This window comes from Diorhabda sublineata, chromosome X, assembly GCF_026230105.1.
Source record: "Diorhabda sublineata isolate icDioSubl1.1 chromosome X, icDioSubl1.1, whole genome shotgun sequence".
NCBI classification, from domain to species: Eukaryota; Metazoa; Arthropoda; class Insecta; order Coleoptera; family Chrysomelidae; genus Diorhabda; species Diorhabda sublineata.
The window spans coordinates 8,150,314-8,176,479 of NC_079485.1; the positions used below are offsets into that span (position 1 = coordinate 8,150,314).

The 26,166-nt window shown below is 31.4% G+C and overlaps 1 protein-coding gene across 1 annotated transcript in view; it reads left to right on the forward strand.

Moving 5' to 3' along the window:
• LOC130451103 (fez family zinc finger protein 2-like) overlaps positions 1 to 20,040 on the forward strand; it is a 38,415-nt gene extending 18,375 nt beyond the window's left edge. Inside the window, exon 2 of the mRNA XM_056789907.1 lies at positions 16,623 to 20,040. Coding sequence (XP_056645885.1) covers positions 16,635 to 17,759 — 1,125 coding nt within the window. The 5' untranslated portion in view covers positions 16,623 to 16,634 and the 3' untranslated portion in view covers positions 17,760 to 20,040. The remainder of the gene's footprint in view (positions 1 to 16,622) is intronic.
• The last annotated feature ends 6,126 nt before the right edge of the window (positions 20,041 to 26,166 follow it).

A 26,166-nucleotide genomic window follows, 5' to 3' on the forward strand; every position in this document is an offset into this window, starting at 1 on the left:
CAACTCGATACAAACAATAGGGGATTATTTGTATCGTCATTTGTAGATTGAGTGTTGCCCTTTGAGGCATGAACTAAAAAATTATTAGATACCCCTCGTTGGGACGTTCCAGTAAGAACTCAACAGAGTTAAAGAGAGAGAGACGGATGCAAGGATCGGTAAACAGATAGAGCTTGGAGGCGGCAGTCGAGTTAACCTCTAGGGACCGCCTACCGTGGCACAATGTTGGCAGACTCGATGAGCTATTCGAATATCTGCAGTGTCGTATTAGGGACTATTAAATACACTGAAACTAGAAAATATTAATCTGTTATTGAGTTATTTTGAATACTCAATTTTTATCAAAAAAGAGAGGTTCTCTCACAAAGAATAAATATTTTATTATATTATTCGTGAAATTTTTGATTTTCTGTATATATACAAACAATAAATAAAAAGGTTCCAGATCGGGGAAATATTATGGATATATAATATTTCCGTCCAATTCTGAACGCTCTGGCAAGATAACAAATAAAGATATTGGTGGAATATTACACACTTCTTTTGATTATTTCTAGTTGCGTTTCTCAATTTTCATAAAGCTATTGATATCTTCCTACAAGTTAACCAAACCTCTAAAATAAGAATATAAGAAGAAGATTTTTTATTAGCTTTCTATTAAAAATATCAACGTGACTGCACAATTTTTCCCGTACAAACATGTGAGGATTTTACATATTATATGCTTTAAGACCATGAATAATTCAAACTAATGCTTTCTAAGAAGTAGGTACTGCGTTTATTGTGTCTCCATCAAAACGTGGCCGATGTACCACAGAATCAAAATAAATAGATCGATAGAAATGATCTGGTACTTTATCCAAAATATATTATGATTAGGTCAATTCAGTGTTGTGTCAAATTCTGAGGCAGAAACTAAAATATTGTCACTTGTGTTCAATGAATTGGGTAAATTTGACTAGAACATTCATTACATATTTTATATATTTCGAAATGGATTATCATACATAACAAGACGGCATTGATGTGTTTAATATGTTATGAAACAATGATGCTCTGTAAAAAACTGGTATACTGAATATCAAACGTCTCCAATAATCTCTCCAGGACTAAATAGTGAGGCTGTTCAAAATATGTTGAAATGATCGTGACATATAGTTAGATTGAGGAGTCTTTGGTCATTAATATGACTAACGTCAACAAGATACTACATTATTATTTGACCGTAAAATTGTTTCCGCATAATCTGACCGATGTTCAGAACAAGGTTGGCTTCGACAAGTGCATTGAAAAGTTAAGAAAATTTGCTAACTATGTATCAAATGTTGCATCATAACATCATACATGAACATAGTACGGAACAAAACAGAAATAAACTGAGTGAGTTTGTGAGTGAAGCAAAATTTCACCACATTTTTTCGGGGAAGAAGTAATTGGTTGCCTGCTGCATTAGCATTATCGATCATGTGGCAACAGCGGCATTAGAGCAGCGTAAAATGACTAACTCCTAAAGGTGTCAGAAGACTTTCGGAAAATATCGGAGAATCTTCCTTCATTATGGCATTGTGACCTTCGCACCGCTGCACAAATTATTAAAGCCAGCCAGAAGATCGAGCCGATTGGCTATCCACCATTTTGGCACTCAATGGTTTTCATCCCGCATATATAAGAGCATATGGTCAATGATTTTCTATAACAAAAGAAATCATTTTTGCGTTGAAACCACAAGTTTTATAGCTATCAAAGCTGGAAATTACTCAAAAAGAATTCAAATGCATAGAAAAGTATGATAACCTTGTGGGAAAATATTCCAAAAGACGTTTTTTCATAGTTAGCTAGAAATATGAAAAGTAAACCACGTGTTTCTTTATGAATAATATGAACAAATATATATGTGTAGGTCCAGCTCTGCAATTTCAGGGCACAGATTTCGACCCTGCGTTATGGCACGCCTCTCAGGCGCGGGTGTAATTATCTTTGTCAAATATTTGCACAGCATTTACCTTTTAACTATTTAGATCGGCTTTAAACGGACCATCATGTGCGTATATCCATTGCCGTCTATAGCTATAGCTATAGCTACAGCGGTGTAGTAGATTTATAGCCGCCCTTTTCACCCTCTGTTAAACACACAATTTTTAATCTTTTCCCGTCTCCCTAATCGAACTAAAAACCTTCGTAATGTTCAAGAGGTATATTAAACATTTTTCTCATTTCCTTTCCGACGGATACTTCGATATTGTGTATTTTTATTGTTGCTCAATTCATAACAGCGATATTTAAAATGGTGTATTTGTGATAAAATTAAATCTTCTTTACATAACTAAGACTACTATAGATTACTAAGACCTTCCCACTTCTCTCTGTTTACTATACGACTACACCGACATTCACAATTACATTGTCTGACGCGCGTTTCGATAACCGAGTTATCGTCTTCAGAAACTGAAACGGAAGACTGTAAATATTGTGTTCAGTATGGATGTCACCAACGGTTACAGAAATTTAAGTTTAAATGTAACTTTGTAGTATAATTATTTTCTTCTGTAGGTATAATGAAAAAAAAAACTACGGTGATTGCAAAACAACCATTCTTTTAGTTTGTGACTAGAAGATGCCTGGCTTCTAATTTTATCGTCACTCCTTCTCTCCGCTCTCATTTCAACATATTTAAGCAAGTGATTATGTATTTACTAGAAGCCTTCTACGAAGACAAGATTCGGCTACCCCACTTTCAAGCTCAATATTCAAAAAATTATGGAATACATTTCAAAAGGGTTTTTTTACCACAAATATGAAATTTGACATGATTTCTTGATTAAAGAAGTAGAATTTATTGAAATTGCTTTTCAATTAACAAATATTGAAGAAAAGCGAAACATAATCTAACGAACCACTGACATCGTGTCAATGAATAGTTGAAAACAATGTTACAAATAAAAACTCAAGCAGATAAAGAACAAGAGAAAGAAGAGATATCAAGGAAGAATAAACACGTAGCTATATAAGAAGTAAGGAAAAAATTGAAGAATGGAATAATAAATCAATTCGAAATCCTAATTTTTAATTTGGCTACACGTAGAAATAGATATATAACAGTAATAGATATCTTTTATTTTTATCACAATGAACAAAGGCTTTTTTTACTTACAAATAATTATTTTACTCAAGTTGATTCCGTTTGCTCAAACGATTTTTTTACGTAGCACAAAATGGACATCCCGCTGTATATAAGAAGGGTAACGCCAACAGGAGCTTGCGCTTTAATGAATAATTTGAGTCCAATTTCTATTGTGGCAATTTCTCTTTCCGGTACAATGTCAAAGAGCGGTTAAACTATATGGTAAATAGTATGCGAGCTCCCCAATGTACACGTGTCCGGATGTGAATGCAAAAATCGAGGTGCTACAGCCCACAAACTGTTAGATCTTGTCAATGTTCCAGTATTATTGAGGGTGTGTCTATATTTTGTAGATTATGTCGCTAGCACGTGGACTACAGTACATCAAGAACTGTTTATTTGGACTTAACACGCCACGCTCGATCATCAATTTCAAGGGTTCGTGTGACCGCACAAGTTTAAATAAATACAAATACCTAGGGAAAGAACAAATTTATTAGGAATAAATTATTTTTATTGTTTGGTTTATATCCAATTGATGCATTTTTTTTATTATAAACATAAGACACTTAGGAGAAAAGTAAATATTATAAAGCTTAGCTTTTTGGCTCCCAAATTCCCTGTAATTTATTCGATTTGATTTGAAAATTTTTAAACTTACTTTGATTGAATATTGAAAGAGCAATCGGAAATTGTCTTTTCCAAATATCAGTTTTTAAAAAGTCGTTTTAAAGTTTATTCGTTAAAATCTCTACTTTCTGATGATGTAAAAAAATAATACCATTAACAAGGTAAATTTTCTCAGAAAAGGCAAAAAAAACGAAAAAAATCGCATCCGAATTTTTTTAAAAGTATTTTTACTCACAATTTTTAGTTGTTATTAAAATTTTATATTATAATTGCACGAAAAACGTGTTACACTGATAAAACAAAAGTGATTATATTGTAGAATTTTAATAAATATTTGAAAATTATACATTTTGATTAAAAAAATTTCGTTTTTTTGTCTTTTCTGAGAAAATTTACCATGGTGATAGTGATTTTTTTCAAACCATCAGAAAGTAGAGCTTTCGACGAATAAACATTTCACCTACTTTTTTAAAAATCATGATAAGGATCAAGTCAAAAAAGGTGAAGAAATAAATATTTCAAATCAAATAAATGACTGTGCGTTTGGGACTTAAGAAGGTTTTTGTGAAAGATAAAAATTAAAAAATTGGTTATTTCAATTTTTCACATAAATTTTGAGGTTATGTGAAATTAATGAAAATTCATAGACCTTTCTATGACCTACAGCTTGCTATTCAACTTTTTTCCATAGGGCTTCTACTTTTGCCTGAAATCGAAATAAACCGTTTTTTACCCTTAAAAACTTAAAAACTCACCTTCTTAGTATATAATTTATAATAATTAGGAAAATTGGGGGGACAGTTATTATTAAGATAAACTGTTCACCCCCCTATACGAGTATCAATTGTATATGTATGTAATTGGCGAATTCGGGACAATGACCGAAATTTAATCTAACAACGCGTCGTGTACTTGGCAAAACACTCAGATCGCAATGTGGGTAAATTAATCTGCATTAATTTCACCACTACTAACTCACAACACGTTTTGGGCAAATTAGCAATTCCCACAACAGGATTTGACGACAAAGGTTGAATGTATGCGAAGGTCATCGCTTTATGGGTAAAGCGAAATAGCCACAAAGCAAAACATCATAATCTATTTTATTCGGTGTGATTTGCAAAATTCGATGAAAATATGGTAGATATTCGAGTAATTTTTTAGAGTGTTTTGAATAAACTTTATGTAGGGTCTAATAATACTCGTAGATTTGCACTTCTTTTATAAAATGACTATACATTATTAATAAGTGAAGTTAAAGTACCTACTTAGTATAAAGGTTACGTGAATGAGGAGACAAAATATAGAAGATTGAGAAGATACGATTTGCTTAATATTGGAAAAAAAAAAGAAAAATAAATAGCTGACAGATTTACGGATATTAAATATTGGTCATAATAGATATTTATCAAGTAACATTCGGTCTGAAGAAAAAAAATAACTCTTTGGTATTATTTGAAGTTGAGTAGAATTTCGAATGGAGTAGTTGTTTCCCGGATTATTATTTTAACTTTTCCGTCTTTCTGTTGGTGTGTATAAAAGCCCTGCGACGTGTCCTAACAATGGTAGCAACGGGGTGACTATGGAAATGACAGTGAGATCGTGCTAGTTGGCAAACTTATCCAGGGTCGTAGAGAACAAGCCAATTCACTAAAAAAAAAAAAAATAAATGAAACAATTGAGACACTAACCTCATATTTTTATTAATTTCATCGCGTAATTAATATAAGAAAATTTAGTATGAGTTTTGTTTCTACCTTTAATTAAACAAAAACAACAATTTTTCACTTCCAAGATATAATTATCATAATTGTTCAGATATTGACATCATTAAAATTATCGATATTTTGGATAAAAAACCTACATTTAGTTGAAAAATATCATTTTTATTGTTCATAATCATAAAAATATAAATAAGTTGCAGAAAATGATTTGAATAATATTGGACACAATTGATTGAAATTTTTAAAAGGTATAACATGACTATTCAATGAAATAAATATATTCATAATAAATTGATTCGAATGAAAGATAAGTCTTATTTATTACGACCATGATCTAATTTTCATTTATTGTTTCTAAAAGTGTTCGCAAATTTAATAACCCAATTGCTTATAAACTGTCTACGTCTATGAAGTTGTCATCCACAATGCTGTGATTTCAAACCCTGGTACTATAATTTAGCAGAGAATAATAATTATTCATTGTGAATGTCGAACGTAGAACGAAAAGTTGTGCAGCCACAGAAGCTCTCCCCTGCGGTTTTCTTGAATTTTCTGACATATGTCGTAATTATGGACTCTCTAAATCTACCCCAGCTGCTTTTTTATTGTTTGACTTAGCGATTCTTTTACGGCACTTGCACTCTTATTCACTCGCTTTTCTCTAATTAAGCAAAATACGATGCGACCCTTTAGTGTTTTTGATACCAGAAAACAGTATTTTCTTTTGTCCCATGAATTGTTGTTACATTTATTTGTTATTTAAGTCGAAGTAGGCTACATCATTCAGTATAGAGAAATTTTTCCATAAATTTATCAAATTAAATCACCAATGAAAAATGTGACAATTTCAGTAATGAACAAGAAATTGAACACAAAATGTCCCTTCGATAAGAAAACACGAAATTTCTGACACACATTGTAGTTTCCGTAGGGAACCAAAGAAAGCAGCATTCACATCAATGTTCATTAAAACCAGAAGAGATAAGCCGTGCAGTCCTCCCCAGATAGCTTTGCACATTCGTAGCTACCTGACTGGGAAACAGACAGTTGTCGTGAAGGTTGATGGTTACATCAAATTTTTTACAACCTGGGCGTACGCAATTTTCGCTAAATTTCAGCTGTACGTAATATTCGCTGTATGTGATCTTCGCTTATTCAACAGTTCGCGGTACGCAGTAGATCAATAGGTCAAAGTATAAGGAAGGCCTTTACGCCCTAGCTCATCCCATCTAATGAAGATTACAAGATTTAATTGTATTCAACCTCCAAAAATTGTTTTTTTTGTTTAAAAGTACTAAACGTATGTAAATGAATAGAAAAAATAAGAAACCTATGAATTAATTCATCATCTGTCATCTTTATCTACTCGAACCATTTCAATTTAATGGCTTCCTTTTAGATTGGAATTATTACTTTCGTTTTTATAATTTCTCAAATTTTCCCTAATTTCATTTTTAACACAATTGTATAGTGAAGTACAATATGAGAGCAGCTCATCAATATACAACATGGTTCGGAAGACATAAACTTACCTTACTTAAAAAACCCGATAGTGTAACTAGAATACAGACTTCAAAGTATCTGTAAATTGGAAAAAGTATGAGAAAAACTACTGAAATAAAAGAGAGAGAATTGAAACTATGGAGTGAACAATTAACATAACCTCAAAATGCGAAACTATTAAATACTAATTAGTTCATTCTTATTGCAACATATAAACAAATAGAAAATGGGTTTTGTAGCTAACAGATTTGTATCATTTTGGGTTAAAATTATTAAAGCTTGCATCTGTTGTTGCTTGGTGAATTAAAATGTATCAGTTCACTTATATTTCTGAAGTGTATTGGCATCTAAACAAGTAAGTAATCCAAGTACTCTTTTTGAAGGTGAAGAATCAGTTTCAATGATTTAGATAAATGTTCTTTTTGTTTGCAAACTAGTACCCTTAAGGGTGAAACATAAATTAACTACACCCTTTGCCCTTGAAAATCTTGGAAATTGTTTGTTCTTATGAAACAGTAGTTTTAATAAAACTATCTATGTGTATAATGGGTTCATTATTTTAAGACGGAAAGGTGCCAGATTAATTGAACTGAATATACACATTTTCTATTTCAGTTGATGTTCAGAAATGTCAAAAATCCAATGAAATTCACTTCACAGTAGATAACAATTTTTTCCTTGACATGAATTACACAAATGTGGTCTTTGCGCGAGAAAAGCATTTTGTCGACTTGCTTCCCTTCTTTCTTCTCTCTACGTCTTTCCTGTCAAATTTTGTTCTTGTTTTCAGTGGAAAACAATCAAAATCAATGAATTTTTTTGTCTCGGCTTCTATTAAGGTGAACCACATAACCCCATATTAATAGTCTTTACACCATTTCAAATCAATTCATTTGAATATTTAATTCATTCGAATTTAGAAAGCCGAAGGATTACTAAAAACTGAATACCGGTGAACTAAAAATCGAATAATGAACAAAATTGAAAAACTTAAGTTCGGTAAACAGAAAATGACATAAACAAAAGCAAATTTAATTAGATTTTCACATTTAAAACAGAAATATGCCAGCTTACAGTTGTTCAGATATTTAACGACAGAGATAACAGGAAACTAATTTTCCAAACGTGCAAGTAATTTGAAGAAACGCAATAAAAAGGTATAAGTAATTGTGGATCTCTCTTTTTACTCAATTCTCTTCTCGTTATTCCTATTTTTCCACATATTTTTGGTCTGGTGTCGTTTTTCTTCTTGTCAATTTGTTGTGCTACTAACTAATTGAAATATATTCAGTTCTACTTATGTTCCAAGATATTTATTTTTTTTTATCCTGCAGAGAAAATATTAATTTAACAAATGTTTCGTATGTAATTTTAAATGTTTATTTCGGTAAACCGGAGCTGCTCTCCTTTTTTATATTAATACTTTTCAAAATATATGGGTCCCTCCCTCTTAGCTAACTCCAACAATAAAATACAGTTTGTCGATTTGAATCCAGTTACGTCGTTCACACCCATTAATTTGAAATGAAAAATAAAACCGTTCATCTGCTGATATCAAAAAAAGTTATCAGGCCGCGTGCCTCCACATTGAAGTAGGTATAGTATGCAGTCAAATGAGCTTTAGAAATTTTACAAACGATCCTCCAGATGCAACTCGCGGAAGTGTAATAAGATATTAGTCGTGCGACATAAATCTTGAATCGGTACTCAACTAAAAATTATTTGTAAAACAAGACTTCGCACTCCCTTGAGGATCTATTGTTTAGAACGCGTGTTCGCTGCAACTCGAAGATTAACAAAAGAAACAGGAAGAAGGCTAAGGCCGGAAGACGGTCCATATGCCTCGCATTTTGTATAAGAAGTAAGGGCTTTTATTTAGATTTTTTAAACGAGAACGCCTTTGATTGTTATTAAGGAATGTCTGGATTCACTTATGACAATTTGATTACATGTTAGGAATGCAAGATTGAGGCAGTCAAGGTGTTAGTTGGTCAGATAAAGAGAGGGTGAAATGCAAGCTAATAAATAAAAATAAAATACACACAGTCGCAATAATAAGGGATAATAAGGAATTATAGAAATCTTTCAAATCAATTGTTTTATTGAGAGTAGTATGATATACAATTACAGTTAATAGGCTAGTGAAATATTTACACTGTCAAAAAATTACTACGGTATGAACGAAGTCACGATCTACAGTTGCTGCATATGAAATGACGACTGGTTGCACCGTCCAATATAATGAGATAATTTTTTCTGCTAACTCTACTACCCTCCCGAATCATTTTTGTACTGTTTCTCTCTAAACATTTACTCACCTCGAATCTAGATGAATTCTAAATCAAGATTCATCATTGAGCCCAATTGAAACTTCTGTATGAAATGCCATTTGGGTATATCCTCGAATTGGTTAACATTTTTCAGTTTAATTTGAAACTCTAAATTTGGATTTAGGAGTAATGATCATTTTAAATAACAGAACTTAACAGAATAGAGTAGTATAGCACACTAAGAGAAGAAGTCTTTGGACTCATGGACAATCATCTATACTAACCACTAAATGCTATGGCCACCTAAGATCGTCTTTTCATTTAATCCAAATCTTGAGATCCCGATTTTTATCAGACTGTTGGACGACTCACACTCACAGTAGAACCAACAATACGATCCATTCACCAGTCTTCTATTTCTTCAATGTTTTAGCCTATGTCAGAACACAAAAATTCTATTTGATTCTAAATTTATTTTAGTGGTTTATTATCTTAACTGTTTAACTTATTAAATAGGATTTATGTATAAATTATTACCAAAATAAAATACGCTACCAAGCTTAACAATCTTTCATCTCCTGATATTTTCTATCATTATCTCTCGTTGCCTACGTATACCTTTTTCATTTCATCCCTCGTAAATCATGTCTGCAAATGATTAAATATGAATTTAAGACTACTGTCTGACATCTTTCCTTAGTGGAAGTGTCAAAACCAATCCAGTCTACTTTCTAATTGACCATAGCAATTTTATGTTGCCTGCTTTAATATGAGATCAAATCGTTGCGAGCCACAAAGGTCGAGATAACAATACGCGTAAATCCATTGTCGTTTAAAGGCAGGGACGACGTTGTGGGGTTTATAAGAATATATACCTACATTTCTAATAAACTCAAATATACAGCTATTGGATATTTTTAATTTATACTTAATTAATTCGATTTCATGTTTCAATAAAAGTTGATCTTCATAACACTGACTTGAAAAATTCAACTTTTCACCTAATATTTAATGAAGCAAAATATCCTACTTACAATGAACTTGCTAAACCTTTTTGTGAACAATCAATATGGGCCGAGACAGGCTAAGATATTCCTGGTAAAATATAACCAAAGAAAATCTATTGAATTAATTAACCTGGAAGTGGGAAAGACTACGTAGCCCAGAGTAATACACCTACGAGTGTAGAAATAGACAATGAAGATCTTTGGCAGCTGGGGCCGTCCCTCATCCTGATCATTCTAGAAAAAATGGGATAAAAAATCAATTGTAAGCATCCCCAGTTCTGTGGTAAAAAATGGGAGAGAGGAATATTCTCGTTAATTCAAAACGAAACAGAATTTTCAAGCCCTGGCTTCGACTAAAAATAACTACTAAATGAAATGAATAACAATAATATAACAGACTTTATCATACATTTCTTTGATTTAATTACTATTCTAATAAGTTTCTTTACAAGCTTTTATTATTTTAAGAATTGAAAGTTTTCATATCATTATCCAATTCTTAATTCATTCAGCCCTTTTCAAATTTAATTCAAAGTTAAAATATTCGATTTTATTTATTTGAAATAGTGATTATTGCTATGTGTCTCGCTGTAATTCATAGTCAAGAAAAAAAGATTCCTGTTTTAAATTTTTTTCCCATAATAAAGAAAGTTAACTTAATTTTGACAACGTTGTTGATAGAAGAAAAGTTGGATTCAAAAACAAAGATTGGTAAACAGATCAGATGGAAACTCGATCGACAAAGGCAAGCGGGCAAAATAAAGAAATTAAGTTCGGAGTCAACTCATTGGTACAATTCTTTCTTTTGATAATGCCCACTAATATCATCTAGAAAACTGTTTGTTAATAAATAATTTGTACTAGCTTATTCAAAGTGAATTTAGGTTTCATAGAAAAGAAATTTCAGTTGAAATTCACGTTTCTGATATCAACGTTTTCCAGAAAAAGTAGTCTTCTTTATATCAGATTCAACGAATGATTAATATTTCATGCTAAATCTATGACATCAGGTTGCAACAGCTACGTTTATTTTCTCTTGTTCAAATATATAAGATAAAAACTTGAGAGTCATAAATAGAAATCAAAATTTCCTCTGTCGTTAAAATTTTGGTACATTTTACTGATTCCTCTGAAATTTGGTACGAGGCTGAGTTTTTCAGAATGGAAAATATTTTGCGTTGTTCAGACTATCAATTGAAACCCTCTTCAGGATTATTAATGGCAATATAGGACTAATGAAAAATTTAAATGTTTGTAATAATGGACAGATCGTGATGTTTTAAATGAAGAATTAGTCATATTCAGGTAAATCCCAAATACTAAGTATGATTTGATATTTTTTTAGTAATAATACGTAGTTTAACAAATTTATAAGAAAAATGAAGCTATTCAACCCTAAAATGAAGCCGACACTGGAACTAATGGTTAGCAAGGGGCGTGGACGTTCATAGATTGGTTTTCAGCTCGTCTCTTCTTTCACCCCCGATGACACTCATTTCCATGTTTATATGCCAGTAATCGCCTTAACTACGAACAACAGAAACAGGAGCAACACCTCAAAACTCCCCGACAGACATCTATTTTCGACTATTGAGATCCTGCCACCAACTGCTGACACTTATAATCGCTAATTACTTCTGATCGCGCTTCTTAATGGATTATTATGTCCATAGATAGGGGTAGCTTGCTGCTGCTGTTCGATCGGAGGGTCAGTTAATTGAATATTATTAAATTACAGGAATGTTTAATATTGGCTTATAAACATAATTAAATTAGAAACTTTGAGTTTAATAAATAAACTTTTAACAGTACCTAATTATGAAAGTATTATTTTATGTTGTTTTTTAACAAATTTGTTGCAACTTAAATATTGACCCTGTTTGATCAGGGTAAGATTGGCAAATGCTGATTTATGTACAATATATAACATATATAACAGCATTAAAACAATAGGGTCGCACGGTTTGAGAAAAAATAATTTTGGGTAGTCTATATAACTATAACTTTTATTATAATTTTTTTTAATTCTTTAATCAATATTGAAAGAGAAAAAATTATTGAAAATTCAAAAATTTTGTAGGTAGTTTAAACATTTCAGTGTGTATGTTTTCGCATTTTGTGTATTCAAGTGAAATATTAGAAAACCTCGTTGTTTATTCACAAAATATCGTTTTATACTTTCTATCAAAACCGATATAGCCAAGTAAATTGAAAATTATTTCTGCATGTGTGTGTGTGCAAGTGCATCGGATACTAATGATTGGTTGTAGGTAATCACAAACAAACACGAATATAATGTCACTGCATGGACTAGTTTATTTTCACGATAACGCGAACATCATTTCGAGTGACATTTGGTCAATTAATTTCACGATTATAATTGATATTTGTAAAAATATTCCACAAATCTATTTCCGTTGCAGCCGACACTTTCAGAATTGAATGGGGGAATGTGAAAATGTAATTGGTACGAATTCTCTATTAACAGGGATGCGAAGAATCGAAAAATATATTGAGGGTGTTTAATATACAGGGTGAATTATTTCATATACTATATTTGTTATTTATAATAAATTTGAAGAATTGAGTATGATCCATTTTGATGAATATCTCTGGAAGAAAATAAGTAAATCCTTTATTTGCTTTATTAGTTTCACCTGTACAGAATACTACTACTACTACTACTATCTTTTTTGTCATGATTGCATTTTATAGTTATATTAAGACTTGAGACAGCTTTATTTTGAATAGTAATCTTCACGTATGCTATCTACCAAAAGCAGGTTCTTAAAGAGAAAAAATATAGAAATTAGTTAACAAATCTTATATAAACTACTTAAAACTTTTCTTAATATTAGGACAGTCTTTAATAGTCTTTCTTAAGCTCCGTGTTTTAGAGCCATATTTCTTCGTCATTTGACGATTTATTAAATATATTGTGGAGCACCTCAGACTGATGGTATAGTTAAGATTCTGAAATCGTATGTACTAATCACACTTACTTCGTTATTGACCTAGGTAATATTTTCGACGCAGCATCTAAGATGAAATTCCGAACAAGAGCGACATGCCTCGTACCGGAGAGACTATAAAACGTCCACAATATATATGCATCCTTCTTTTTTATTAAAAAAAGTCAAAAGTAAAAAATTTCCAAGAAAATTAGAGGTTTCTGTTTTTCCGGAAATAACTGAAGCTATGTAAGTTTAACAGGATAAGCATCTATGTAAAAACTTGAAAATAATGTTTGACTATGAACTGGGATTCCCCGATTATTGTTTGAATTTCTCTCCCACGCGTTTCACGAGTAACTACAACTTTTAATGTTTACATTTCTGGTAGAATTGGTTAATTATGCCTGTAAGTGCAATATGCGCAGAAAAGTTGAAGTTTATCAAAAACTACTTAAAAAACAATAAGAAGCCGATCAGGCTGTTTGTTTAGCAATCGAAGCAAATTTAGCTTCAAAAATGAATTAAAAATCTTTACTAGAGGACTTCAGTAAAGCAAAAAACCGCAGAACATTACTTTTGTAAAAAATTAGTTAAGTTGTTAAGTTACCAAATAAAACCTCCTTACAATTCAATATGGTTTCAATATTGTCCCACTGCGCATTCATAATTTTTCAATATCATGAGTCGTAGCCTGTTTTTACCCACCTCTTTATTAGGACACGCTACTTTATTGCCAATTACAATACTTTCGCTTCTTACAATCCAGCTTTTATTATTTTCAGTATGATAAATAGTTTTCACTGAAATTTTCTTGTCGAAATTGGATGATGTTTTTTCGTTTTATGAAATATGGTATATAAAAATTGTCGGGATACCAACCGTTTTCAACATCATTCAAAAATACTTTTCGACTGCGCCTTATTCTCAAGTGACATACATATTTATGTATGAAAAATGTGTGAAATTGAGTGAATAATATTAACCTTTTCAATGTGCATTCTGGTGATGGTGCAAAGCAACGGTAAACTCGGTGAAAGGCGTTCCCACCCTTTCGCATTTCGCATCAATCTTTTAAAAAACGTTTTCGTGATGCATTGATTGAGATCGTGAAAGGCAGAGCTAACTTTACAGTTGAAAACGACTCACTGCCGACTGCCAGAGTCAACGCCCCTCAATTCGCAAATGGTAGAGGCGCGAGATTAGAATCACCTCTTGAATTCGATAGAGCATGCAACGGGGAAGGCTATCAACTTTATTTTAACTCTACGAAGTTTCTTCTTGCGAAGTTTCAGCATGTATTTAGAGTTCCTTATTTCTATTTGGATAGAAATATGTAAAACTCAGATAAGTATCCCAATGGTATATATATATATATATATATATATATATATATATTATTTTATAGTTGCAGCATATCCAGGAATATCTAAAGGAATATCTAAAATATTCCATATAAAAAAGAGAGATGGTGACATTATTTAGATACGCTATAGAATAATTTTATTGTGCATATGCAAGCAATGCATATTTTTATTTATGCAAGGGAAACAAAAAAAATATTAATCAAGTCTATACGTAATAATAAAAAAAACATTTGTCATATTGAATTATTGTATTCTAAATAGTACATTGAATATATTTCCACCGTCGATACTGATTGATATCCATATCTTTTTATTCTCTACTGTATTTCTGAAACTATAAAACAGTTAATCGCAACCAATAAATGCCAGTCCAAGTTTATTTCAGCTGCAGAATTTTCGACAACTAGGGACAATAATAATAGTCCAAATATATAGAGGGTTTCATGGCCACTCCCCTTGATAAATGCATTTGATTATAGCTATTTCCGGTTTCACAGATTTTTAAATATAGTACATTCTCGAAATAACGATAATATTCAATGGATTGCATAATTTTGTTTGTTTTTAGTAATTATTTCATAAAATGAAATATTAATTTTTTTTATTCCTCATATTTTATCAAATCATAAGTGAATGTACATTTATTAGCCTCTATAAGTTATTTTTCATCATTTGGGGTTATCCATTAACTATTCATTAAATTTGCGAAAAAGACGCATAAAATTTTACACAATTGAGTTCACGCTTTCACGCGAAAACTCTTGTGTCTAAGAAAAAAAATTCAAATCAACGATATCAATCTTATGCAGGATTTTCCGCCAATAAACATGGTTATTTTCTAGAAAAATCTAATCGATCATAAAAATTTATTTAAAAGTGTAGTTTTCACCCCCCATGTGGTCGACCCTTAGGATAGCTTTTTTTTCGTATTTAAGACAATCAAATCCTCATGTATGGCAAATTCCAGTTTCAGGGGAAAACTCTACTGAATGGGCTAATACTCATTCTCTAATCGAAGTAATAAAAATTTCGATTTCCAATATTACACTATTAGGTTTAATCTTATGACAACTAACACTAGTTGTCAACAATTTACATTTTAATTTCAACGCAAATACTATTAAAAACTTAATCTATGTGTCGTAACGATCTCTAGGCCAAGCGAATATTGCTTTTTGCATTAATGCTCCTAGAACTGTTTTAAGCCAAGTTCCATACTAAATAATGTTAATTATTATCAATTGTAATGTAATTCATTAGTCATTCATAAGGTTTATTATCTTTTTTAAATATTGCTATCATTCGCTTAAGGTCTAACAAACTAAAAATAAAATTGGTCAGATACATTATCGCATATAAAAACTTAAGAATTCAAGCGCCAATGGTGGAGACTTCTAAATTTATATTTATAATATTCTGATTTCAAATATTTAATTTTTTAATATATGTTCGATATTTGAGGACTACAATAATGTGGTACCTGAACCTTAGTAATGTATCGTTTGACGTAGGTACAATTTTAATAATAGTAGTAGTGTAAGAATGTCTTATAAACGCTTCACACTATGTGTTCGGATTGGTGTACTAATTTTTTACGATCACATCTCAGTTTATTTTTATCTTTATTGTTTCTAGTAGCCTGAAATTCCATCTTAATTGGATAGGCCCTGCGAAATCCTTGTGTTTACTATTAAAATTAGTGTTAATATAACAATTTACATTCTTCATTTCTTAACGCCAAAATGCAAATATAATTATTTTTCTTGATTATATTTCTTCAATATTTTAACAAAAAACAACACAAACAAACATAAAAATACACTTATAAATTGTTGAAAAGTGATAGTTTATAACAAATACCAATAATTGTGATACCTACGCTGTTAGAAATTCAAACTGAATGTTTGTATGTACCTATAATGTTGTTTGATAGTTTTATCTTCAGTTTATTAGACTTGGTATTGTCCAATACAAATATAAATTTCAAAGCATATACAGGATGAATAATAAATAATTATATGGTAATAATTATAGCTTATTTTATTTCAGGAATTTTACTAGATGTTCAAGATGGCTTCGGAAATATCGACAAATATTTGCGCACCGCCTCAAAAACCTCCATCTCCACCCACAAGAACTTTAAATTTTTCTATCGCAAAAATAATGGAGCCTGACAATAAAATGAAGAAATCGAATTTAGAAATAGACAAGGACAACAGTATCTTAAATCTCTCTCATGCTTCAGCATTCGAATCCGCTTTCAAGAAGTATGTTCCAAATGTTCTTAGGTCTCCAGAAATTTTGCAGAATTATCCTTTAGTATATTACCACCCCAGTCAACTAATGCTAGGATCAGTATCTGTATATACTTCATCGGTAACTCAAGATCCTCCCGGTCCAATTGGAAACAGTTCTGGTGTAAATCCCTTATCTCTACATTTTAATCAAGTTAAAACAAGCCCCGTAAAAGCGCAACCAAAAATTAGTACCCCCTCAAATGGCAACTCGCCAATTTTAACACCGAAGCAGAAGAGTTTTGAATGTGGAGAATGTGGGAAGGTATTCAATGCCCATTATAATCTAACTAGGCACATGCCAGTGCATACAGGAGCTAGACCGTTCGTATGTAAAATATGTGGAAAGGGTTTTAGACAAGCTTCAACGCTTTGTAGGCATAAAATAATTCACACTTCGGAAAAACCTCACAAATGCCACACTTGCGGCAAAGCATTCAACAGATCTTCTACCCTGAATACGCATGCACGGATACATGCCGGGTACAAACCTTTTGTTTGTGAATTTTGTGGAAAGGGTTTCCATCAAAAAGGCAATTATAAGAATCACAAACTCACTCATAGCGGGGAAAAAGCTTATAAATGCTCTGTGTGTTCAAAAGCGTTTCATCAAATATATAATCTCACTTTCCATATGCACACTCACAATGACAAGAAACCGTTTACATGTAGGGTATGTGGGAAAGGATTTTGTCGAAATTTTGACTTGAAGAAGCACATGAGAAAACTTCATGAAAATAGTGGTAACTGCATCGAACCCGACTTTATGTCTAGTACTTCACAAGGACCAACTCCTGCTTCATACTCCGGTGATAGGAATATTCACCACTTCATCAGCCCTTTCATTCGTCCACCCATGACTGTCCCAGTGTATTCATCGAAACTATTGTGACCTTCGTATTAAATATAACTGTTGTGTTCATCAAAGATGATAAATCTGTACATTTAATACTCAATATTACCAAGGTGATTACAATACCTATTTGAAAACTATATTCACTCAGTTAAAATTGTGCTATCCAAACAGAAAAATGTGTTAGGTATTATAACAATTTTAAAAATAAATATAATAATTATCTTCATAATTTTGTTATAAGTAGAAGTCTTCCATAATTAATTATTCTCTACTAGTAGGTGGTGCTCTAGTATCTCAGTGGCAGTTGTATTTTTCTACTATGCCACACATACATTCGTTATTACGACTCTTTTCTGTGTTTCGAAATTGCATCGTGAAACCGATTCTATATTTTCCTGTTTCTACTACCAATTTCAGTTTTAGAATCCAAAATGTATTCTAATAAAACCAACTCTAAAGCTTATGGTTGGCATTTTGTGATGATAATTTCATTCTTTTCTGCGCATTTTCTTTTGACAATAATTACTGCATTATTATTTGATTTCCGTTTCTTATACTAATAGTAATCAAAATATGTTTGCTTTCCTTGTTTATTATATTGTTAACTGCCAAAAATGTGTGAATATAAGAAAAAAATTATTCCAAAAAATTATTCACCTCAAGTAATTGGTATTATATAAATATGGATAGATATTATATCTAAAGCAACAAAATGAAACATAAATGAGTTACTGAAATCAATTTTAATGAAAATTATTAGATAGATAAGTACATTTAGTGTTAGGTACTATTGAAGTCACTTTTCCAGAAAAAAAAATATGTAAGAAAACTGAGCGGCCGTGTTATTTCTTTTGTGTTGCGGGAAAGAAAATCATTATTTATCTGTAGTTAAATGCTATTGATGAGTTCATATACGTATTTAACAAAGTTCTATTGATAATAATTTCTGACCAAGCTGGAATTTTTGGAGTCTGATGATATTCATACTGAGCAAATCGTATACTATTTAAAAAGTGTAATTGTGAATGCTGGTGTGATGGAAGCAGTAAACAGTGAATTCAGTATAAATAATTTCTCAGAAAACCTTGGACCTAGATAATTTTTTCAGAAATTCACAACTAATTTCTTAGTATCAGAAACATCAGAATTATCTCAACGTTTTTGGCATTCAACGATTCTTCAGAACTATTATTACTGGTTGAAGGTAGATCCTCCAGTAGAGATTCATAGTATTGGAAGTGTAATGGATTGTCAAAATTGCATCTTTGCAGGTTTCATTCCTGGAGTTGCCTGTTACAGCTTTCAATCTAAAGTTCCTCCGTCTGAAGGAACATCGAATATCATCATCCTTACTTTTTGTCGTTTCAATAAAAGCTTAGGCATTTTTAAGAAGAAAATTTTCAAACAAAAATATCAAAGAACTGATTCTGTCAATAACTTTAAATACTGAAGGACATTTTTGTAAAATTCACACTACTTCAGATCAATGTTATGAATGTGTATAATGGCTAACTTTTGTTACCAATTGAGCAAAAAGGGACTGTATCTTCTTTAAATAACAATACAATATGATATAATTATTTGATAGATTCTAAAACTCAAAAGCTAAACCTTTGTATTACAATTGCTGTCAAAAGTAAACAGGATTACTTGTATGTATGGGAAAACGAGGTTTTCCATTTGACATTCCATTCCTCGGCCTTCATAATAAAATTTCTTGAAACCTTCCTTAGATAAACTATTGGAAATTGACAGGTACGGCTTAGAAGGGATGTTGTAGCATTGCTCAAGGAAGTCTTAATGCTTGGCAGGAATACTTGAATTCTCTCAAAAATATCTCCGGTGAGTGAAGAGATTTCCTGGTTTGGTGTGAGTTCATTTGTCTTTCTAAAATGCGCTGGTAAGCCTATCTGTTGAAAATTAATGAAAAGTCATTTTGAGTAAATTTTTTTAAATATTTATTGCTAATACATTTGTGAAGATCCTAAAACTGCAGATACATGTAATGCAACGGCAGAGCATTTTATTTATGTTAATTTCTCACAATACGTATTTATTTATGAATTGAATGAATGTACAGATTATTGTCTTCAGTTAAACGCAATATACTAAAAACTGGTGATAGCCCGATTGGACTTTCTTTCGAGAATGCTTTGATCTCTTTTTGATGTGCAATATCTGAGAAAAACCTACATTGATCTACACCTGTAAAATTTCTCATCGCTTAGATATACATTGTAAAAAAATATGTATTTAGAATCTAGTAACATAATCAAATGAATGTTATTTAATATAAATTAAAATGTGTTTCATTTTATACACTTTTTATTACCCTTACCTTTTTTATAAATATATTCGATGATGAGTTACCACTCAAATGAACTGAATTTCATTATCTAATAAAAACAATATCAATTTAAAAATAGAATATGGCCTTAATTGGGCTAATAAACTCATGGTAAAAACTGTGTGTATTATAAATTACGGTGGTGTTGTGTTTATGATTTGAAAATTGAAGGAATATGGATAATAATTACATTTTTGGAAAATTAGCATGTAACATCAAATATATATATTTCATAAAAGGATCCACCAGAGTTCAGTACCTAGACACACATATTAAACAAGAAGTTCGAAAAAATAATAACAATTCTGAGTTGCAAGAAATTAAAATCACTCATATATTTGCTATCAAATATCTGTTCAGAAACAGTAGAAGTGAAATGAGTTAAGTTAATATAACAACTTGTGTAGTTTTTACCATTAAGAATCTAAGAGTTTCAAAGAGCATGGAGCATGGAATTAATAACAGAATGAATTTAAAAATATAAATGGTAATCAGTTCTACCCATAAAAACAGCGATAATGAAAAGATTAACAAATACATTTACATCATCGACGTAAGAAAAGAAAGTCTCAAATTGAGACTATGAAGTGAAATTTGAAAGAAGTTTGGGTCTGTAACATTTCAAAGTATTATAGTGATTGTAATAGAGTAATAGAGTTTGTCATGGTTTTGGACAGAAATTTGCTTACAGTTCATGCGCCGTTTTAAAGGTACCCAATTATTTGAAATGGTATAAATTGATTCTTAAAACACAGAAATGTAAACGATACTCTATAGTCCCAAATAAATTTCTTTAATTTCTTAGACCTTTCGATTTGTTTTTGTTCCTAAATCGTCTTGATTTTAGGTCACTTCTGATTGAAAATATTTTGCTATATTCTAAACACTAAGCTAAAAACTTGTTGGAATGAAATGTTCTGCAATATGCCAGAAAGTTAAATTCAAATCTTATTGCCTAAACTGGCCGATGAATGTTAATTCAGTGTTAGAGTAATATAATACCTTAAGAACAAACTCCAAAATTCAATCTAATATTCATCAGGTTGAAATGAAACGTAAAAAATTAGAGAGATTGAAGAATATAGAAGTAGTAAGTGTATCGTAACATATCTTACCATAATATAATTGTAGAAGACGTGTGAATAAGAGAAAGAAAGATTCATTGAACATTTGTTGACGATCTATTTCTTAGATCATACAACCATATTAAAACAAAACATCAAAAACACTTGTTAGTGCCAACTGGTATGCATTTGACGTTCAAAGAGCTTATCGAGGTTGTTTGATCAAGTGGATAGCAAGCTAGCTCCTAGGAAAAGAATGACGTCTACAATTATGTGAAGAGCAGCGAAAATTAGGTACCTTGGAAATATTCATGGACGACTTCAGTAAAACCATTTAAAAACTTTGGCTTCCATTTTAGCTTCATTCCTCTCCCTTATCAATTTTCACATTGATTAGGAATTACAGCAGGCGCCTGCCAGGTACTTTTGAAAACTATTGAATAACCGTGCGTTTAAAAATGCTACCCGTGCACAAAATATTGATCTCATAATTAAGAATTTTTGACTGCAGTATTGTGCTTCAACTTTGGCAAACAATTTAATTTAATTTTCTAATCCGTACTTACTTTTCACCATTTGAATTTGGTATAAAGCAAGACGTAACTTTCTGTAATTTGTTGTTGAGTTGAATTTATATAATCCATAATATACTTTCGTTTATAATTTAAAGTGATAAGGCTCATAATCTCACACCTGCATAATTAAATAGCTGTTTAAAAGCTAGAGATAATTGATTAAATTCGATTTCAAAAGATAGAACAGAAAAATTTATGACATAAATGGTATATATTTGTTTACTTTTGAATGCCTAAAGCGAATTTACCAGGAAATTCAATAAAAAATAATGTTTAAGAAACAGCTAATATTCTGTGTGACCTCATTTGCACAGCATCACATCTTCCGGGTATGCTTTCAACCAAGTTGTTCAATAACTTGGTGGGATTTCTGCCGAAAGCTGTAGAAAAAGATTTTCATATTCCTGATTCTAAATATTTGAGACCAGGCGACGCGAATAGAAGCATTAGATGTAAAAAATCCTTGATTTATGATTTATTCTAAAACTACCTTAGCTCGATGTCACCTCCAATTACCGTCTATAAAAATGAACGGAGGGTCTACAGAAGATGTAACTGTGGCAGTATGTTGGCCACTATTGATCTTTATATACCTGAACTCTCATTCAATACAATCAACTGAGTACGGCCATTAAAATAAATTCTTGCCTAGATCATAATTTGTAACTCCTCGAGAGGGGTGAATTTTTTGGCTGGGAAGATAGCTTTTTTCTTTAATTTCGTCAGTGTTAGTTTACCAATGCTGAAGCTAGTATTTGTTGCCTATGCTCAGGTGTCAATGGTCAATGTTCCTTCCAGGATTCTTACCTTCTGGTAAGGCACAAACGGTACAACTTCTAGCTATCAAAATGTTGCAAATCAAAAAAACGATTTATGGTAAAGGGCAGTATGAAGATAAGTAAGCCTTGGTCTCTTTTTTGTGCGTCTCTTTACTAAACTCTCAGTTGCCTGTTCATCCACTTTTTACACATTTCCATTTGCTTTAGCACTTCTAGCCAACTTGGAGCAAAACATTCCAAACTCCTTCATTTAATATATATAGACACACAATCTCATTAAAGCTTTAAAATAATTTAAAGAAACGCGAATTTTCAACTCTTATAAGTAGATATTTAGAGTATTTTAAATACCAATCTCAGTACACCGGTTTCTTGTATACGCAAACAGTAAATTAATTCGAATATAACCTCAATCAAAAGTTGATTAGAGAATATCCGTTTAAAAAAGATAATATTAACTCTAATAACAAATCCAACCCTAAATTGTAAATTTGTATCAAGCGAGGGGCCGAAGAACGCTGTAAAAGCCCACTTCAGATAATTTAATATCCTGATTGGAAACATCATATACCAACCAGATAACAAATTATTCAACTGAATGGTTATTTTAATATTCGGTATGCAGCCCCTTTTAGCTCATATTGTTTCGAAACATTGATAAAAGTAATATTGCTCTACAAGAGATGTTTGAAATATTCCCTGGTTTGTTAAAAATAATTTGGTAAATAGAAGAAATAGAAAATGTTTAAAATATTAACAATGGGCTGTTTAGTTCAATAAGCGATACCGATCTTGCCGCCGGAGTCTTGCTTTTTTGCTGAGGTTGACACGATCAAAAATAAGACCAATTATGTAAAATAAAAAACAAAAAGTGATGACAAAAATAAAGATGATTTTTCATTATAGTATCAAAACAACGAAGAATCTGACAACCACCGTTATGTGGCTGATATTATGGTCTTCCAACACCATTTAAGAAAATCGTTGCTTTTCGAGACAATGAATGCGTTCTTCTTCTTCTTCCAGTACTAATAGGTATATTCATACATTTATCTTGAAAAGTTGAAACTAGAACTCATTCCGTTTGCTTGATCTGGTAAATCTGCCAATTACTCGAATCATCATTCACGAAAACATTGCTAGTATAATATTTGTATGCCACTGAATCGAAAAGAAGTTAGGAGTAGAGGTTAAAGTAAAAAGTACAGTCTTGTCTATGATTTCGAATCATTTACTAAATGGGAAATATTCAGTACCGATAATTTTGAACTTCCTGTAGATCAAAAACTACACCACTCCACAATTCAATTTTAAAAGTAAAACACTTATCTAAACAAGCAAATTTTTACCTGTTGTATAAACATAATAAATACATACATATCCTTCTTCTCTAACAATATAATGCAGTACGGCCTGGAGGTAGATAATCTCCAATTTGTAATATTTAATAGTTTGTAGTATCGATCATTTAATCCTGCGTAAGATACTTGAAGAATGAATGGCAAGGGGCTGTACCAACAGTAGTAAATATCAGAAGGCGGATGTTTGCTTGCTCAACCAAATAAATTTTGGTTTGACCATACAATAGGATTTCATTTACGGGTAACTTTGTAATGGAAAGGTCGGAGCTTTGACAGGGACGTAGTAGTCATATTTTCTAAGATACATTATTAATAAATAATTATTTGTTCATACATTTCTCCGAATCCTGTCAATCTAAAAACCCTCTTTATACGTGGATACAATTTACTATGTATATCAATAGTTCGAAAGTAAACAAATAAAAATTTGCTTGAATGAAAAGTCTGGCAAATCTTTGATGAGAGATAAAATTTCTCCGTAAAATGATTTTTCTTTTTTTGTTCAATTGTGAACTTTGAGAATATCTCGGTTTTAGTTCAATGTAATGAGGAGTAGAAAGATTTTCATTTCGGGAGTAGAAAATAATCAAAAACTATGTATCCCAAAAACGTGTAAGGATATGAGAGAAAGGACGAAACAAAATATGTAGTGACTAGAATTTTCTATACAACCACCTTTAATCATTTTTGATGCATTTGCAGTAGAAACCAAGATATAATAAGAAATCAAAATTTATTGTTCGGCCGTTCCGAAATACCAAAATTTGAGTTCTATAATGTTTAATTAACTATACTATGTAATGTATTGTTGTACATTTTGATTAGGTAATATTTTATATTATGCCAATAGTAGATAATATGGTTGTCCTAAATTGAAAAAATAGACTTTTGACTTTTTTCGCAAATAAAATGGACCACACTCGGTTGATCCTATTTATGTAGGATTGAATACGTATTAATGAGCTGAGATCTGAAAGATTTATTGTATCCCATTCTCCACTCAGAGGATTGTCTTTGAAGTTCGCAGTTTTTTATTCCTGATTGAAGAATAACAACCTGTTTTATCTGATATTCTCCTATTAGTCGAGTCCCAAGAATCTTTAGTTTCTTGTATTTAGCAAATATAAATTATTTCGTCTCCTAATCCGCCGGATCTGAATCGCTTGTCCACCAATTTGAATTAGTTATTCATTCAGACGGTTAGGTTTTGTTAAAACCTCTATTGAAGTTCTTATACCTCTGTATAATGTATTGTTCCAATTTTCTATAGCCGTAGTTAACCATTAGTGTTTTCCCTTGTTTCTGTGATGTCCCAGTAGTAAAATCTTTTCATTTTGATCAATCTCTTCTAATATTGTACCCGTACTGACTGATTTCACGTAAAGATTCAGGTCTCCAATAGATTGTTTAAACGTCTGGTAGTTTATCAGTTTCCTTTTACTCCATTGTACTCTGGTACTTAAAACAGAGCGGCAAGGTAATAAAACTGATATCTTTAAATACAAAGTAGCTATTATAGAAAAGATAATAAAATAGAAATAGAAAAACGTTGAAAGGAAAATAAAAATTAATACTCTGAAGCCGACTACCTCTTATTCCTAAATAATTTCTTCTTATAGCTAAAATTTCCTAAAAAAATTTCCTAGACGTTCGAAAAAATTTCATGGTATGAGTCCAACCAATACGCTGATATCATTAGCAACATTTCTAAAGATTGGTCGTTTAGTGTTAAAATCTGTCAAGTTTCTTTATCCTTGAATTATTTTGTTGGTGATATTTTTTGTAAATATTACAGAAACCTTTGAATCATTATAGCCAGTAGCAAAAATTTCCGACTATTTATCAAATAAAGCACAAAATGAACAAAAAACTTCCCAATTCTTCTTTTAAATGTCCCATAACAAATGTGTATAGCATTGGACGTAAATTCTGCGATTTCCCACATCTGTCAAAAGTAATTTTAACATCTTACTTGGATGTTTCACTTGTGCAACTAGTTATAGAAAAAACTGGGCGGTTAAGCCACTTAAAGCGATCGCACAATACCCAACAGATAATCACTGTAAAAGGCTACGTAGGAATAGGTAAGTGCCGTGTGTGAGCTGAACAGTTTATTAGTACAGGAAATATTTTCTAAAGAATTATTAGTAATTTCATATACCCACAAATTATATATTATTATTGAATAAGCTTCAAATATTGTTTCTTTCATTGTAGGTATCACCTTGAGAAACAGATAGAAATCGTATGACGCATGCTGAACATGTCCAGATACCTCTCGGCACGGTTTTGATAAAGAGCATAGGACTCTCTTTTT